Here is a 19225-nt window from a genome sequence, read left to right as displayed (position 1 = left end):
TTAGCCAAACAGTGAAACATGGGAAACTTTAAGAAAAATCTGGTATTGATTGGCCATACCAAAAATTCTGAAAATTTTATGGATAGAAGATATATGAGTCTATTTTCAAAGAAAATTAACGGCACTTGATTTGGAGTTTCGTAGCTCCAGTTATAAATAATTTAGTGACTGTTGCTCAAGAAGACAGCTTGCAGTGAAATTATGATTATGTGGTAAATATTAACAAAAATTTGTTAATGAGTTGCTTATTGTTTTCTTATAAGCTTACTATGATCTGTAGGTGTGGTTGGCCGAATATTGTAAGGGGTTAATACGTAGTTCGTATTTGAATAGTTAGATAACGTGTTAGTAATCCAATTGTAGGCGGTTCGTGTGTGGATCTCGTCAGCATATCGTCGTAAACAAGTGTGTAACTAACACCCTCTTTCTTAGTCTGGATCGGCAAAAGTCAAAAAGCCGAAATGCCGAAAATCGGTATTTTGTAGATTTGCGAGTGTGCGAATGCTCGTGAGGTAAATCGATTAATGTTTTTGGTAAGCTGCAAAATTTGGACTGCAAAGTGCATGATTTCTGTGCCCTCGATATTTTTGGGCTTAATGGGCCAAAATTTGAATGATGGGCCAACAAGCCCAATTCGGTAAGAACCCTCGGTACGCGATTCTGTTAGTACGTGAAAAGTAGGAATATGCATGAAAACCCTAAAAACAGCTAAATTACTATAATACCCCTATGCATGGAAAATTACTGTTATACCCCTAGGTGCAAAATTACTGAAATACCCCTAGGGTTAAATTGACCTAAATGCATGTTTGACTGTTGTTATTTACTGCATGCCATGTTGTTATTATCTGATGCATGGGATTAGGATATTGACGAGGAAGTCTTGAAAGTGGCTTGTCCACGTCTTGGAGGCTTTGCCTCAATTCTTTGATAATCGAGCAAAGCAAGGTTAAGAATGTGGATTGTTGAAATTTGGGTGGGTTGAGCTATTCCCCACATGGAGTGTATGGCTGGTACGGGTGGAGTGTAGTGGTTGGTGGGTTGAGTAGTCTCCCCAAATGGGCTTGCATATATTTATTGATGTTGCATGTATTTTGAAATGGGCCTATGGGCCATACTGTTATCTGAATAAGGGGCTAAGGCCCGGTTTATTGTAATCTGAAAAGGGCTCGGTCCATTACCACTTTATTACTGAATGGGCTTAGGCCCAATAGGCTTGAGCTGACTTGGGCTTTGAATGGGTTTTCCTTACACAGAGTTTCCCCAAACTCACCCTTTTATTTTCATCCACGCAGAAATCCCTAACCATAGTGGGCTTGGAGCTGTGGATTGAATTGAGTGGCCACCGTTCTAAAAGTTTGATTTTCTTACGTGAACTGGACATCCTTTTATTTACGTTTGAAGTTTTGGGTTTTTAAATGTAATAAGGCCGCTTAATTATTTTTGATGGTTTTAATATGTATTACTAAGATAGGTATTACTTATTTTAACTGTTGAAATTGGATAGCTTTAGGGTGTGTTTTCAAAAACAACAGTTGATTTCAAAATAACACGACAACAAGCAAAGCTTCCGCAATGAAAGTATTTTCCAAAATTAATCACTTTTTCCTAAAATGACTTAATCAAATCGGTTTCTAGAAATATCCATGACGTTAAGGTGTGGCAATGGCGGTATGCATGTCTAGGATTGGATCCGAAGGAGCTTGGTACTTAAGCGGTCAGATGGACTCACCACCTCTTTTCGGTTTCCTACCGTGCACGACTTCCATTCACTTTAACCTATAATAAAATTATCTTTTAAAACACTAAGTAAGTTTTTACGGATCAACAATATAAAATGTTTTGAACGCTTCGATGTGGCATGTCGGATCCGGTCATAACGTCTGGGCCGGGTTTGGGGTGCTACATGTTTTATGAAAACAAAATCTGAATTGTAGAAGAGATAGGGAATGAGAGCTTTTGATTGATACAGGTGGTGCAAACAAAAAATGTCATATAACAATAATTTTAACAACCCAATGACATAAAGAAAACTTTCAAATATTCCGGTGGTCGTTTTATAAAATTTTAAAGTTGAATGATAAAAATATAAACTTTCAAATAATTTAATGTTTATTGTTCCGGTTAAAATGCTAATGTGAATATTTTTTAAAAGCACCTTCGTAACAAAAGAAGAAGAAGCTATTTCAAGATAATAAATTGAAATGTGTATTTTTAAGAAATAATTCAACCTCAACATTTTAATTGAAATAATTAAATGTGTCAACTACTTGGACTAACTCATGATATTATAATTATGTCAAATTATATTATAGATCATGGTAGTCTGTACCGTATTGGTATGTACTGTTTAGGTCTTGAATCGATACTGGTAATCTATGTTCTGTTTTGGTCAAATTTTTGGAGCGTTTCAACCATTTTGATATATTTCGGCTCATTTCGATCAAATAACGATTTGTACCGGTGCATTCCTACCCATACTGATTAGTATAAAATTTTGACATTTTAAACTAATTTTAAAATTTTTTATCTTAACCATTTTAATATTTCCACAATTATATTTAAAATTAAAAATTATTAAATTGAATTATTCAACCTAATTAATAATTTTAAAACTTATATTTACATATAATACATATATATTTGCATGTGTATATAATATATAATTGCCAAAACAACTTATAATTTATGAAAAATTAAAACTTAGACATATATGTGTTTGTGAGAAAATATATATAATTTATTAAAAAATTAAAAATTAGACTATAAATATGTATATGCATAAAAATATTTAAAAATTTTGATAAACTCAATAGTACACGAAATATGCCAATATTATTACATGACAATACCAAGATAGAAACAATACGCCTACTAATATAGTACTGATAAATTGGGTACAAAAATATTATAACCTAATGCGAAAATGGGTGAGCTATACTAATTATAATATGATTTAAAAGACAAGTTGTTAATATACTAGGACTAATAACTACATATTTTTGCTATTTTGTAATAACAAAATTTAAAAGAAATGGATGTTCTTTTTTTTTTTTTCTCTCAATAAAATTATGACTTTTCTTTTTTCGATGCGTGTACCAAAAAGGAAAACAAAATTCTTCCATAAATCGGATTTATAAGGGACCATTATGTAATTTAGCAAAACTTGCTGACCTAGGCGGGAAGAAAAACGAAATTACTAGAAATGGTCAACAGTTTTCACACACTATATAACCCACCTCCCCATTTTCTCTTTCAAATTCCAAGCTTCCGCCACAAGCTTCTCTGTCTATATCTTCCTGGTTAGCCTGGCTACCTCACTACCCATGCCATGGCTCGAAACAAGGTGAAGTTCTACACTTCTCTCTTTCGAACATTTTTTTTCTGTGTCACCTTCATTTTCCTTCAAAACGTTTGACACTGCATGTTCATATTTCTTGGGTTCACTCCTTTTTCGCTTGCTACCCGGTTTTGATTTTTCATATTCCTTTTTGGATTTTTTAACCATTTTGGATAATTTTATTAGGTTTTATGGTTATTTTTTCAGTAATTGAATTCGTAGTTATTTTGGAACAGGAGAAATTAGTATTATTGCTTGATGTCGGTCCATCGATGCACGGTGTTCTTTCAGAAGTTGAAAAACTCTGCTCCATGTTAGTGGAGAAGAAGGTATTGCTTTCAATACAAATTTCAATTGATGTACTCACACAGTCACACTCCTTTTGCAAAATATGATGATATTTTCTGCTTTCAGTAAACATCGCAACTAAAAATATTAGGGAAAAAAATTGATTGCCTTTTCCGTACACAGCTTATTTTCAGCAAATACGATGAATTGGGAGTGGTGGTATTCGGAACCGAAGGTAACTCCTAGTTTTGTAATGAATCAGAGTAACTTTTAGGATTAATTTCGCCCAATTAATGGTTGCCTCCATATCAATTGTTTTTAGCTAAAATGTCAATGTAGCACTACTTATGTTATCCTTGTAAATTACAGAATCTAACAATGACCTTACAACGGAAGTGGGTGGATATCAAAATATTACAGTGTTGCAAGATATCAAAGTTGTTGATGGAGATCTTGTCGACACTCTACAGAAGCTGCCTCGTGGAACAGTGGACGGTGATTGTATCCCTTAATTTTCTTGATTATTTTGTTAAGATAATCTAATCTGAAAAGGGATAATGTTTACATTCATTCTATTGCAATTTCTTTTCTTATAGAAAATTAATTGCTCATGCAAATCTTCAGGACATGTTGGTAATTGTATAAAGTTGATGGCCTTATACTATTAAGTGCTTTTAATTCTCCACTGTTGTTACTACTACTACTACTACTACTACTACTACTACTACTACTACTACTACTACTACTACTACTCTTATTATTATTTTGTGATTTCAAGACTCAAGTAATATTCGTTGTTGTTATTAATTTTGACTGATCTTTTTGTGCTTTTAAGTTAACTATTGGCTTGTGTAGCTAAATTAGTTTTGTAAGACTGTTGTTTTAAGGGCAAAATGCTATTCAAGCAGCCTGTTTTTCTGCTTATTGCTGCATTGTTAGTTCTTTAACTTCGGTAGTTCTTGACGCAATTGTTGTTGGGATGGATATGCTGATAAAGAAATATAAAGATCTACACAAAGGAAAGAAACGTCTGTGCCTCATTACTAATGCCATTCATCCTATAAAGGACCCTTTTGAGGGAAGCAAAGAAGATCAGGTCATGACCATTGCTGAACAGATGGCTGCACAAGGCATGAAAATAGAAAGTATCGTTGTGAGGGGTAGGTTCAGTCGTGATGCAAATAAGGGAGTAATGGATGAGAATGATCATCTCTTGAGTATATTTTCAAAGAAAACCCGTACACGTACTGTATATGTTGATACTCCAACTTCATTACTGGGAGCACTTAAAACTCGAAGAGTAACTCCTGTAACAGTTTTCAGAGGTCATCTTGAGCTCAGTCCTCAGATGAAAATTAAGGTGAGACTATCAATGTCAATCATATATTCTTGAAGTAATTACATTTCCATTATTTGTATTTGGCTACCTTTTTCATTTATGATAGATGCTATCAGATACCATTTGACAACATTATAATTGCTTTTACCATATATTCTTCTGGCACATTTGTGTCATAACAAGCATTATACTCTATGTGATTGTCATATGCATGGAGAGAGAGAGATGGTGTTTGGTCTCTTAAGAATAAATATGTGTTTTTTAAGGAAATAAAACCATGAATATCAACAGTTAGGCTTTGTGAAGCATTCTACTTGATGCTGCACATTTGCTTGTACACTGACAATTGGTCCATGTTGCTATAGATGGATGATTGTCATCTTAATTTGCATCAACGGCTCTGAAGGTAGTCATGCCTTTTTGAGACTTGCTATGCCATTTATCCTCCTTTATGTAGGTTCCTTGCATCCTGCTTTCAGGCTGAATGGGATGGTGGCTTGATGGGTTATATTGCCTTTTCCAGCACGGTACCATGGTGTTGTTGAGACAATCAATTAACATACCACATTGAGCTGCTAGTATTTTCTTCATGTTAGGTTCTCATTAGCTTTTGTGAAAAAGGATTCTAATTTAAGTATATAATGACACACAGGTGTGGGTTTATAAAAAAACACAAGAGGAGAAGTTTCCTACTCTGAAGAAATACTCAGAAAAAGCACCAGCAAGTAATAAGCTTGCAACACATCAAGTCAAGATTTCTTATGAGTACAAAAGTGTTGATGGCTCCAGTAATTCAGTTATACCACCAGAGCAAAGGATTAAAGGTTACCGTTATGGACCTCAAGTAGTTCCTATATCAACTGCTGAATGGGATGCTGTCAAGTTCAAACCAGAAAAGGGTATAAAGGTTCTGGGATTTACTGATGCTTCAAACGTAAAGCGGTAAGTTGCTTTATCTGGGATAAAGATGGTTATATTCTGATTAGATTTGATTCAATTGATTATTTATATGATCTTTGTATCCGTGTCCTGCCTGGCAATTAATCAAAGACACTGCTACATGAAAGATGTCTATCTTTTTATTGCTGAACCGGGCAATACAAGAGCCACTCTTGCTGTTTCTGCCATAGCAAGAGCAATGAAGGAAATGAACGCGGTTGCAATATTGCGATGCGTTTGGAGGCAGGGACAGCAAAACGTTGTTGTGGGGGTCTTGACACCAAACATTTCACAAAATGATAAAATTGTAGGATTTTATCTCTTCTCACTGCATCTTTCACTTGAATTTGTTACTTCCACACCCATGCTTCTACAGTGACCCTTGTGACACTTGTGATGCTCTCTGATTTTTCTGTGCAGCCTGATTCGTTTTATTTCAATGTACTTCCTTTTGCTGAGGATGTTCGTGAATATCAGTTCCCCTCTTTCAACAGTTTTCCAGCTTCATGGCAACCTAATGACCAACAACAAAAGGCAGCTGATGAATTGGTGCAAATGCTTGATCTTGCTCCATCAGGCAAAGAGGCATTGTTACCTGAGTTCACCCCAAATCCCGTTCTGGAGGTACTTAGATATGCATGTAATCTGTGTTTACACAACGTGATTCTGTTTTTGTATCGTGGCAAGTGGCAACATGTTGGCTTATAAATACAAAAGTCCCCCCATGTTGTTCAAAGAAAGAGATAGTATCTGTGAAGTACTAGAATTAGGAGGTTGTACCGATGCTATGGTTTCCTCACTCAGTCAACCCCCAAATGCTGCATTTGAGTTATTATGTGTTTAGTTAGAATAGACGCTGGTTGAAGGCCTGCCAAAGGTGGCAGGCGTTTGAAGTTATTGTAGTCAGGTATAAGTAACATTTAAAATGTCTTGATTGTTTCTCTGACATTAGTGTTGTACATTGTTAGCGTTTTTATCGTCATCTAGAGTTGAAAGCAAAGCAACCAGATGCAGCTGTACCTCCACTTGATGAAACTCTAAAGAAGATCATTGAACCAGACCTGGAGCTTGTTGCTGAAAACAAGTCTGTTTTTGATGCATTACATAGACACTTTGAACTCAAGCAAAATCCTAAGGTCAATTCTATTTAACTTTAAAGTGATAGGATTTATTTTATCTTCTGCTTGTGTATTGCGGTATTAACTGTAATCTGTTTGCAGCTGAAGAAATCATCCAGGCAGTGGTATCAAGAGAAACAATCTGGATCAAATGTATCCGGCGGTCAGGCTGTCAATTCCATTGAAAATCAACCACCAGTTAAGATTGAGAAAATTGGAGATTTAACTCCTGTCCAAGATTTTGAAGCCATGATGTCTCAAAGAGATAACCCAGAGTGGGTTGAGAAAGCAATCAAGGAATTAAGAGAGAAGATACTTGCTCTATTGATACACCCTGATGGAGAAGATAAGTATCAGAAAGCAGTGGAATGTGTAGCTGCTCTTCGCAAGGGTTGCATCATTGAGCAAGTATGTCTCTCTTCTTCTCTTTATTCTATGCATGTATGTGCGCATGTGTATGCTATCGAGAATTGTCGATCTACTTTTTCCTAGATATTTACTGATGATTGTGGTGTTTTTGCTTGATTGTATTGTAATCTTCTTAGTTTGTAATGAAAAATAAATCTGAAGGTTAGCTTTTAAGAAAACAACAGTTTTTCAGTTGACTTCATTGGGTATTGGTCCTAGGTTTCATATGGTTAACGTTTCCCATTGGTGAAATTTATTTCCATTGCAGGAGCCAGGACCCTACAATGATTTAATGCACCGTATTCGGCAGTATTGCGAGGAGAAAGGAATCAAAAGTTTGCCACAGCTCCTTGCTTCCAGGGATCTCACTTTGATCTCCAAGTCAGAAGCTGAAGACAGGTTCCATGTCCCTGCGTTCTTTGAATGCCTTAAATTGCTCTCCTTACTTTTATAAGCCAATCTAATTTTATGTCCATTTATTTATGTATTCTGAGCAGCAATGTTACAACTGAGGAGGCGAGAAGCTTTTTCGTTAAAATGGAGCCAAAACCCGATGTTTAGAGTTGTTACTACGTTTCTGTTTCTTCTGTAGTTGGCTCTGAGTTTATGTGCAGTAAACTTAACTTCTGTTTTGATTATAAAGTATGAACTGTATATTCAACATGTAAGATCCATGTAGCTTATCTGTTTCCGCTTAACAAGTTCATTATTTCTCAAGATCCATGACGTTGCGTATCCAAATTTTTTAGACCTTTATTGCGATAGGACGGGTGATAAAATATCGGCCTATTTCGGACGTAAAATATCCGATCCATGTATTTCTTTCATAGTTTTGTAGTAACTTGCAAATATAAATTTGGAGGAAAATGAGTAAAAATATCTTAAATAATCTAACGGTAGATTAGTAACCTGGACATTGAAAAAGAATAAAATAATTTGTTTTAATTAATTTGGTAAAATAAGAATAAATGACGAGAATCTTTTATTTATTTATTTCTCGCTGTCTCAAGGTAAAATACTCGACTGATCTTTCCAATTTCTATTTTCACAAATATGTATGAGATGAGAAGAAGACAAAACGTTTTCCGTAGAAAAGTCTTTGCTGACATGACATAATGAAATCAGGTAAAATCTGCTCTCTTTTTTTAAGTCTATGTATTTTTCATACATTTGAACTTTAGAACTTTAGTTCCTTACAAGGAATTTAAGTCTTTTTACTTTTTAGAAAATATAAGTCTAAATTAAATTCCAATATTATTCTTTTAGTTAAATGGCTGCCAATTGTATGTTTCTTTTTTAACTTTAAAATGTTACACCAACAAATATAATAGAAAATTTTTAATTGTCTTAACAAATTAAACTTGAATTTTAAAATTTAAAAAATAAAGAAATTAGATTCATGAAAATATAGTAACTAAATTCCAATTTTGAAAAAAGTACAGGGACTGGACATATTTTAACCAATGAAATGATTCGCCGTTCTTAAAATTTTGACTCGTGACTCAAAAGAAAATACATAAAATTTCCTGTGATAACAGACCAAAACAATGAGCTTCATATCCCTCAATTTATTCAGACATATCCCTTTTCCTAGAGAAACCCTTTTTCCCTGCAGCACTTAATAGCTCCATCATACATACCCTCCGCCCCATAGTTAAACTTGAACCCAAATTCCAAAGTTTCTTTGATGACAAACCAGGCAATTTTTCACCTTCAATCTCTGCTACGAAACTGCATGCCCAGAATTAAACAAGGCTTTTAGTCCCAGGAATAGATAACAATGTGTTTGAGAAAACTTTACTCACTCTGCAAGCTTGAATTCTGGATAATTAGCTGAAAGAATTTCAACTATCTTTTGAATAGTTACTGTGTCTGAGGAACAATTAAATCTCCTTTTTCCCTCAGGAAAATCATTGCCCTTGCCAAATCATCAATATGAACCGTTGCTACGTAGATTAGAAGTTTATAGTAATCCTTTTTCCCTGCACCCATATCAAATGAAAACTCATAAACTCTCTTAATACCAATATTAAGATGGCATCAATAAGTAACAAATTAAACACAAACTTCAACTTATACCAAAGATAGGAGCCAATGCAGAGCGTGTTGAACCGTGCATCTTTGGACAAATGAAGGGACCGACGACTATGAGAGGAATGATGGTCACAAAATAGACTGCCTTTTCTGTCTCAGTCATGGATATGGCATAAGAACTTACGTACGAGTTAAGTTCCGATCGGACGTAATCCACATCAGTCCAATAACTCTCATCCATCATCTCCACATTCTCCTTCTTGAAACACATTGCGGAAATGCTGGAAGTGTGGACCACTCTCTTCACTGTTTTGGACCTCAAGCATGATTTCAATATGCCTAGTGCTCCATCGACTGACCTTTGTGTCAACACTGCCTCAGGCTCGTTATCTTGAAAATCCATGGGAGCTGAAACATGGAGAACCCTTCGACAACCTTCCATGGCCGCATTGAAACTCTCGGGAGAGCTGAGATCTGCTTTGAAGATTTTAAGCTTTTCATCTTGTTGCCTGCTCATATATGAACATCATGTCAACAGGCTTTTAAGAAATTAAATAATATTTGACATAGATAATATCATACCTTACCTGGGTCAGGTCTAATAGTGGTATGACCAGAGTAACCCTGCTGAAGAAGGACCTTGATCAGCCAGTGGCGCTCTCCTCCCATTCCCCATCATATCCCTTCCTTTTCTCTTTCGGCAGTTAGTTAGAGATGTGAAATTGGTCTTGCCTTGCCACTGTTTTTAGGCCAACTTCCTCTTACCTTTTACTTTCTTAAGATGCAATGACGATTGGGCATCAAATTTGAGTACCCTATGACGACGTATTTGACTAAAGCAAAAGCTTCTTTTTGGGTCCATAAGAATGATAGATATGTTAAATTATCAAAGGTTAACTCCAAAGATTTCATATTCTAATTTATTTGTGATGGTCATGTAAGTCTAGAAAATAATTTAATTATTACTTTGAGTTAATTTTAATTCTTTATTTTCAATTACTGAATGCGTTTGAAGTCCATTGTTATCAATTTACTATAAAACCTTTTCGTAATTTGCAAAATTAATTATAATTAATTATGACACTTTTCTTATCTTTATTATTTTATTCACTCAAAATAAATATATTTACTTTTGATGAAAAATTAATCTTAATTATATTATACATCCTTTTGATTTAAAATTGAAAACAATATCTTAAATATAAATTGATAAATCACGTTTTGATAGAAAATAAAAAATATATATATGTCGAAACCATCTTTATTTTATTTAAAAAATGGATAATCGACTTTGAAAACGGAAATGCAGAGTCGCCACCAATCTTTTTGTTTAGGTGTGATCAGATCACCTAGAAATTCGGTTATTTTAATAGAATATTTCTTTTTACTAAAACAACGATTTTGGTCTTACGAAAATATGAGAAAACGGACTCGGGAGTCGGTTACGTATGAGGAAGGATTAACACCCTCACTACGCCCCAAATTGGTATCGAATCAATTAAATACTATCTTTATGTCTAAGATTTGAAAAAGAGTTTTTGAAATGTGATTCCTTTTGAAACATTTGAATGGCTCGAGTTGGTTGCCAAAATTCTCTTATTCAGGGGAATGCAGCACCACATCCAGCACAGTAGGAAACAATCTTCTATACCCCAAAAACAACGATAAATTTGATTTCCGAAAGTTTATACGTTGAAAATTACAAAATGATACCCAATTATTCAGTCCTAATGAAAAATCGAAACCCAGCACAGTAGGGCGCGATTCCTCGAATTTCCAAACATTGAATATTGCCTTGTTTTAGGAAACACGAGTGAAATTCCAAAGGATATTCAATTATTTTGAACAAACAGGAAATCGCAACCCAGCACGATAGGGCACGATTCTCCTAATTGCCAAACATCGAGTATTACCTTTGTTTTGAAGAGTTTTTAAAGACGTGAGTAAAATTTCAAAGGAATATTTGATTGTTTTGAACAAACGGGAAATTGCAACCCAGCACGATAGGGCACGATTCCCGAATTGCCAAACATCAAGTATTGCCTTCGTTTTAAAGAATTTTTAAATGAATAATTGTAAAACCAGTTTAAAACGCATTAATTTGACTTGAAATAAAATGAAATAATTATTTTTAAAGAGTTAGACCTTGTAAAACAATGTTTTGTAAACCAAAGGCAAAGATAAAAGCATAGGGTAATGTGTATGCATCAAATACAATGATGGATGAATGAAGATAATATATCGGGTTTTTTACCTCAATATTATAAGAAAAAATTTATACATCAAAATAGGTTGTCAGCCAGATTAATATATATGTAAAAATACGGGTTTTATACGGGTAAAAATACCCGAAAAGGGTCGAGCCTGTCAGGTAGGCACGACTAGTCGTGCCTGACAGGTAGGCACAACACCCTATTCTTCTGCCTTCCCCAGCATCTTGCCCATTTTTCTCATGCATGAGTCTTATCACTCATGGGGAAAAAAAATTTTATGGGGGACCTTAGAAGCATGGTCCCCCCATCCACCGACTGTGAGAAAGAAAGGAGAGAAAGGAGAAGGAGAAGAAGAAGGAAGAAGAAAGAAGAAGAAAAAAAAAAAGGTAATGTATTATTTTAGTAATTTATTATAAAATTATGGTGTTTTGTGAGTTTTAGTATGTAAATTTTTAAAAATAATTGTATAATTATTTTGTTAGTAGTTTATGATTAGGTTATAAATTATTAGTTTTTTTGTATTTTGTTATAGTTATTTGTTTTGTTAATAATTTATGGGATTAGGTTACAAATTGTTAGTGTTTAGTGTATTAGTGTATTGTGATTTTTTAGTAATAATATATTTTTAAAAAAATAATTTTATAGTTGATTTGGTTATATAAATTGTTAGTGTTTAGTAGTTTAGTGTATTAGTGTATTGTGATTTTTTAGTAATATATTTTAAAAAAATAATTTTATAGTTATTTTATTAGTAATTTAATATTAGGTTATATAAATTGTTAGTGTTTAGTGGTTTAGTATTAGCGTATTGTAATTTTTTAGTAATATATTTTAAAAAATATTTTTATAGCTATTTTATTAGTAATTTAAGATTAGGTTATATAAATTGTTAGTGTTTAGTGGTTTAGTGTATTAGTGTATTGTGATTTTTTTAGTAATATATTTTAAAAAATATTTTTATAGCTATTTTATTAGTAATTTAAGATTAGGTTATATATTGTTAGTGTTTAGTGGTTTAGTGTGTATTAATGTATTGTGATTTTTTTAGTAATGTATTTAAAAAATAATTTTATAGTTATTTTGTGTTAGTATATGATTATAAATTGTTAGTGTTTATAGTTTAGTGTTTTGTAATTTTTAATGTAATTTTTATATAATGTAATTTTATATTATTATATATTTATTTGATAATTTTATTGATTTATTAAAATGTTGATTAAATTTGTTGTTACATAATTTTATAGGTTATTTGGAAGTTCTTCTAATTAGGTATGTTTCTAGTTCTTTTTTTTTTAATTTGTATGTTTTTATATTTAGATAGTTTATATGTTTTTAATTATATTATTATTGTTATCTAACATAAAAAATTGTAGGTAAAAATGAGAAATTATGAGATATTCTTGTGTTTATTTCTAAAATTTGAAAAATTTATTGTATCTTTTGAAATAGGAAAAACTGAATTCAATTTTTTTAATTGCAGATTTATAACAAATGGGTTCTTTGATTGATAATACAAATTACATATCAAGTACCATTAAGGAGATGGTAATAAAATTTTTATTTCATAGTCATGTTATTTGTTGAATTAAATTATATTGTATTAATTATTTCGCTAATATAATAATGTCAAGAGTCGTACCGCGTATTGAAAGGCCGTGTTAATAGTATAGGGTTTCAGCCAGATGAACGCCTAATACCGTTCTTAGAGTTAGCCGGGTTCAGATCAGTAGCATTGATCCGGACTTTTGATCTGCGATATGACCTGATTTCCGCATTAGTCGAGCGATGGCGTTCGGAGACCCACACATTTCATTTGCCATGCGGGGAGTGCATCATCACTCTAGAAGATGTTGCAATACAGCTCGGGCTCCCCATCGACGGGAATGCGGTCACGGGCATAAGTTCGATCTCTAGGCCGGCAACCCTTTGCTATGAATTACTTGAACGCTCGCCAAGTGAGGGGAAATTTGCCAGTTTGAGGTTGTCATGGCTAAAGGCCAATTTTGAGTATTTGCCGAGTATTGCCAATGAACGGGAGGTGATGCAGGCCGTTCGAGCTTACATTATGCACCTTATAAGGGGTGTACTTATGACGGAATCAAACGGCAGTACTGTTCACTTAATGTACTTACCTCTATTATCTAATTTGCATAACACCCGTTCATACAGTTGGGGGTCCGCAGTGTTAGCCATGTTGTATCGAGAACTTTGTCGGATGACAGATCCTTCTGCGATGGACATAGGCGGATGCCTCATACTGCTGTAGTCGTGGGCACTTTACCGGATGCCATTCTTGGCATCAATTAGTCACCAATCATATATAATTCCACTCGTTAATAGGTGATGAATTTTTATGCATTGTAACAATTAGTTGAATTTTTTTTTTCGGATTATGTTGTTCTAACAATTTTTTTCTTAGATGGAGCACAAATTCGGGTATCGGAAGGTCATACACGGTTCCGATATACCGCCTGATGATCGAGAATCATTCTGGAGAGGGGGTAAGTTTTTTCAATATCAATTTTATTTTATTATTTTATTTCACTCGACCTACGTTAATACAAAAAATGTGGTTAATTGTGCAGTTCATTTGGATGTCGTATTCTATTCTAGAAATTATGGCAGTTATTTTCTCGGCTGCCCGCGTCCACTCAAACTTATGGTGCATTAGCGCACCCGTTATTAATTTTCAGATAGTGGAATGGTATCACGGCGATCGAGTACTTCGGTAGTTCAGTTGCATTCAATATATCCCGAGTCCACCAGTACGATTGCCGGATATCCATGGGATGACCAGGAGGGGGAGGCATGGGCTTGATTGGGGAGATGAACATGAAGAATATGTTACGATGTGGAACAACCTGTTTGAGAGGGCACCTCAGATGGATCATGGCTTGGATCTTCAGCCCTCGTTACAGTACCTACAGTGGTACTGTGAGATAGGAAAACCATTTTTGTTTGGTGGGTAGTCGATGGTAGTCCCCCCCCATACGACACGAATTGTGCAACATCTTCCAGATCTGAATCATGCACCAGAGCCGGAGCCACAGCAGGAGCCAGAGCCGGAACTACACTCTGGAGGTAGTTCTTATCATCCAGATTTAGGGGGCGATGACTATTTCTCGGGCTCCTCAGGCCACGGATATCATTCAGAGTTTGATATCTTCAGCCCACTACCACCTCAGTACTCCAGTCATCCATGTTCATATTTATCTCAGTACTCTACTCCTTCCGGCCCGTATCCACCTATGTACTCAACTCCTCCAGAGCCGTATCAACCGCCGTACTCTACTCCTCCCGGCCTATATTCACCTCCATATTCTACTCCTCTCGGCTCAAGTTCATCGATGGCGTTTGAGACATATGATTTTTCGTCTATGTTTCACACACCCCCACATACAAATGAATAGAACGTTGATCGTCGTATTCGTTCGCAACGTGAACGTCGGGCTCCACAAAAATATACCCCTAGAACCACACCATCAAACCATCAATTTTAGGGGGTTTTGTAATATAAATAACTTCATTTTTTATGTAATAAATTTTTTGGCATTTTATTTATAAATTTAATTTATTTTTGGTAAATTATGTAATGACTATTTATGTAATGAGTTTTTATCATTTAATTACAAAGGATAGTTATCATTCCCCCGGTTGAAGAACGTTATTATAATAGTAAATGAAATACATAATAAATCCGAGTTAAGTATGTATGAACACAAATAGTCATGCTTCACCTGGAGTAAGTATGTAAATTGTGTGCTTCGAAGGCGAATTTTGGATTTGTTTGGGTTGAAGTACATAATTGCAAAAAAAGAGGAGTATTAAAAACAATCAATTTTAAAATGCTTAAAAAATCCATTTAATACTACTCGGCGGGACTTTTTCTTCCAACATGTAATTAACAAAATGTAACACCCCCTAACCCAAAACCGTCACCGGAATGAGGTTATGAGGCATTACCGGACATATCAGACAACTTATGAATAATTTACAATTAATATAACTTTCATAGTATAATATAATAATTAAGTCCCTATCTTGGACTCTCGAAGTTCAAACACGTATTAAAAGTAGAACGGGACTTGTTCGAGTATTCCAAATTTTTTAATTTTTTTATAAAAAATTTGGCAAACATTTCGCTTATTTTACCTAAACCTTCGCAAATTCAAACCAAAATCACCAACACCAATGTTTCACATTCATATAACTAATATTTATATCATTAACATAATTTTAACTTAATAACTATCATAGCATCATTCAAAATTGACTATAAACTTCATTCATTTAACAACTTAATGTTCATGTATCAAAATATCATGTACTTTCCTTACCATTTCATTTAACCATCTAAATCTTATAATTCATCCTTCACTACTCAAAGTAATATACATATTCAAGTGACTAAACAACACCTATGTACATGCCACCTTTACCCAAAAGAAAAATATACATCACCAAGTTTGTGTTGGAGTCGGGATTGTTACGGATCTTGAGCGGGACACTTGACTTCTACTAACTCAAGCATGGAAACAACCGTGACGTTGAGTATGGATATACTCGTGGTATTACTATAAATCAAGACTATTTAACATTAATAAATTACAAATATCAACCATAAATTTTATAATTATTTAAACTACTTTTATATATAATTATTTTACTTCATAAATCTTAAATTCATAATTCATTTTTCTCATACTAACTCAATTCATAATTTAGTTCATACATTCTTTCTCGTACTTTTCAATAGTGCTAAAACAAATAATCTCATTTTTAAAATTTCATTTCAATTATTTACCCTATTAACAAAGCTTGGACTATGATGAATCTGGATTCCATCCAAACACACCGAATATCCAACCCAAACACACCGGAATATTGTAAATCCTCCATAACACACGGTATAATATATCCTCCCAAACACACCAATAAGGCATTAAATGCCTATTCGGATAAACCAAGTATATAATAACAGAAACATCTTCTCGGCGAACTACAATCTCTTCATCACATCACAAATCCAATGGCATGCCATTTGTATCGAATCTAGTCCGACAAGTTAATAGGTATTATTTTACTTTTTCTAATTTCAATTTCATTTACACAAAAATTTTCAATACTCATTCAATTCAAATATCTATTATCTTAATTCATATACAAATTAATTTTCACACAAGTGTATACCATCAACACCATACATTTGTCACAATTTATTTATTTTCAATCAATACACTTTTCAAATAATCGCATATTCCATAATTCACTTATTCAATTCAATTTGATTCACTTACCTCAAGTCTTATTTACCATACATAACAATTAAAATTTCAGCAATCAATAATAATTAAAATTTGAATTATAGTAATACACACCGTAATTCTCCGTTTTAGTCCTCGATGACTTTCTCCTTTCCTTTCAATCTTGATGCTTCGGGTTCTTTGTTGGTTCTGAAAATAATAGTAATTTACAGTATTATTTACAACATTAATTATAATAAATAATTAAATTTCTAAACAACTCCTACCTTATTCCCAATTATTTGTTTTACTTATTTAATTAGCATATATTATAATATAATTATTTTAAATATCTATTTTAACATCATTTACATATTTTACAATTGTACACATATTTAATTCTACATTTGTACCAATAATTTTATTACATTTATCATTATTTAATTTGTTTCTCAAACAAAAATCTCATAATTTAATAATTTAATTATTTAATTAACAAATATCTTTTACTTAAATTATAAGTAATTAAGTATTTAAATTACAAATGTACCAATATAATTTTTACGTGTATATTTTTATTACCATACAATTATCTACTATTTAATTTATTTAATAATAATGCTAATAATAATAATCTAATATAAAACCATAATGTTAATTAATAATTATAATAATTTAATATAAAACCATAATAATAATCATTATAATATATAAAACCTAAAAAATCTTTGATTTTATTTCACCAATATGTCGCCTCATTTGTAGTCAATGGCTTAATTGCCATTTTAATCCTTTTATTTTTATTGATTTATAATTAAACTTTTACCCTTTATTCAATTTAATCCTTTTATTACTTACTTTAAATTAAGCTAAATCCAACTAATTAGATCCTAATTAGACACACCACTAGGCTCATAAATATTTTTAATAATTATTTTCGAACTTATTTCACTGAGACGGAGGCCCTATAACTCACTTTTCCGGTGCCCATGAATTTCGGGTTATTACACAAAATCTTAATTTTTATCTGATCGCGACAATTGTCCAATATGGTAGTTTCGGAACGGGCATTTATTCCGATTATGACCTAGTAATCTGCAAACTCCATACAACTTCCCATCGGATTTCTCTCTAATGTCCATTTCGTTACGGATTCTAGATGATTGCGGACAACCTTTTGGGTTCCTACGCAACCCTTTGTCTGGGACAAGCTCGAATGTCGTTGGAGGAACCTCCCAAGTAGATAGGTCAGGAAGTACGAGAAACTTATTCTCCCATACACGCAACGTGCGTTCGAGGGTATACACTTCATCGATAAATTGATCTACATTGAGTGAGACTTTAGCACAAACTACTACAACATGTGCACAAGGATAATGAAGTGTCTGGAACCTCCTACAATCGCACCGTCTATTTCAGAGATCAACTCCATAGGACTTAGGTGATATACCGGGTCAATGACTGATTATCTCTGTAACACGAAATGTTTCATTACGTCGTGAATATACTTCTACATTTATCGACCTCGCCATCCGACGGTTTGCAACCATTGCAGCCCTGACATATTCGACAAACACGTGTCCTGCCTCTATCTGGTTGACTTGTTGCTGACCCATTCTTGGCATCAAGGTAGCCAACCTGTAGAATGTAGCCGAGAAGACAGATGAAATCGGAAGATGTCGTGTTTTCAATAACACAGCGTTGATGCCCTCCACCAAGTTTGTGGTCATTTGACCGTAACAAAAGCCCTCGTCAAAACTTTGAGCCTATTGCCACGGCTCCATGGTACCCAACCATTGTCGGAAAGATGTGTTCATTTGACCTTCCATGTCATTCTCAAGTCGAGTCATCCTTTGCCGGAAAATGTGTGGCTCAAGCTCGTATGCTGTGTATGTATTAAGAAAATATAAGTTACAGTCTCATCACAAAACATTAGGTTATATATTAAAAGGATAAGGTTATTCTTTACCCATTTTCACAACTTGTCTCTTCCAGTCTGCATTCTTATAATCTCGATGAAAGTTAGACGCAATGTGCCGTATGCAGTAAACAGATCTCCATGGCACACCGGAACGCCTAATGGCAGCAATTAATCATTTCCCTCTATCGGAGATGATGCAAATACTATCATTACTAATAACATACCTCCGCAGGTTTGTAAGGAAGAATTCCCACGACTCCATATTCTCTTTATCTATGATGGCAAGCGCAATCGGGAGCACGTTATTGTTCTCGTCCTGAGCAATCGTAAGAAGTAAAATCTGTGTATATTTATCGTATAGCCATGTCCCATCTACTTGCAC

The 19225-nt window shown here is 33.8% G+C and overlaps 2 protein-coding genes and 1 pseudogene across 2 annotated transcripts; 2 read left to right on the top strand and 1 right to left on the bottom strand.

The window, feature by feature from the left end:
• Positions 1-3144: 3144 nt before the first annotated feature.
• LOC108457919 (ATP-dependent DNA helicase 2 subunit KU80) lies at positions 3145-8133 on the top strand. The gene is made up of 12 exons (XM_017757130.2): positions 3145-3346; positions 3577-3669; positions 3812-3863; positions 3998-4129; positions 4585-4988; positions 5620-5909; positions 6018-6213; positions 6327-6530; positions 6875-7042; positions 7127-7432; positions 7701-7831; positions 7930-8133. Exons 1-12 carry the CDS (start codon positions 3332-3334, stop codon positions 7991-7993), a joined length of 2055 nt encoding a protein of 684 aa, XP_017612619.1. The 5' UTR covers positions 3145-3331; the 3' UTR covers positions 7994-8133.
• An 889-nt stretch (positions 8134-9022) lies between these two features.
• Positions 9023-10060, bottom strand: LOC108459083 (vestitone reductase-like; annotated as a pseudogene).
• Positions 10061-14651: 4591 nt separating this feature from the next.
• LOC108459085 (extensin-like) lies at positions 14652-15089 on the top strand. The gene has a single exon (XM_017758450.1). It carries the CDS (start codon positions 14652-14654, stop codon positions 15087-15089), a length of 438 nt encoding a protein of 145 aa, XP_017613939.1.
• The last annotated feature ends 4136 nt before the right edge of the window (positions 15090-19225 follow it).

This window comes from Gossypium arboreum, chromosome 11, assembly GCF_025698485.1.
Source record: "Gossypium arboreum isolate Shixiya-1 chromosome 11, ASM2569848v2, whole genome shotgun sequence".
Taxonomy (NCBI): Eukaryota; Viridiplantae; Streptophyta; class Magnoliopsida; order Malvales; family Malvaceae; genus Gossypium; species Gossypium arboreum.
This window is presented reverse-complemented; position numbering and strand designations above follow the sequence as displayed.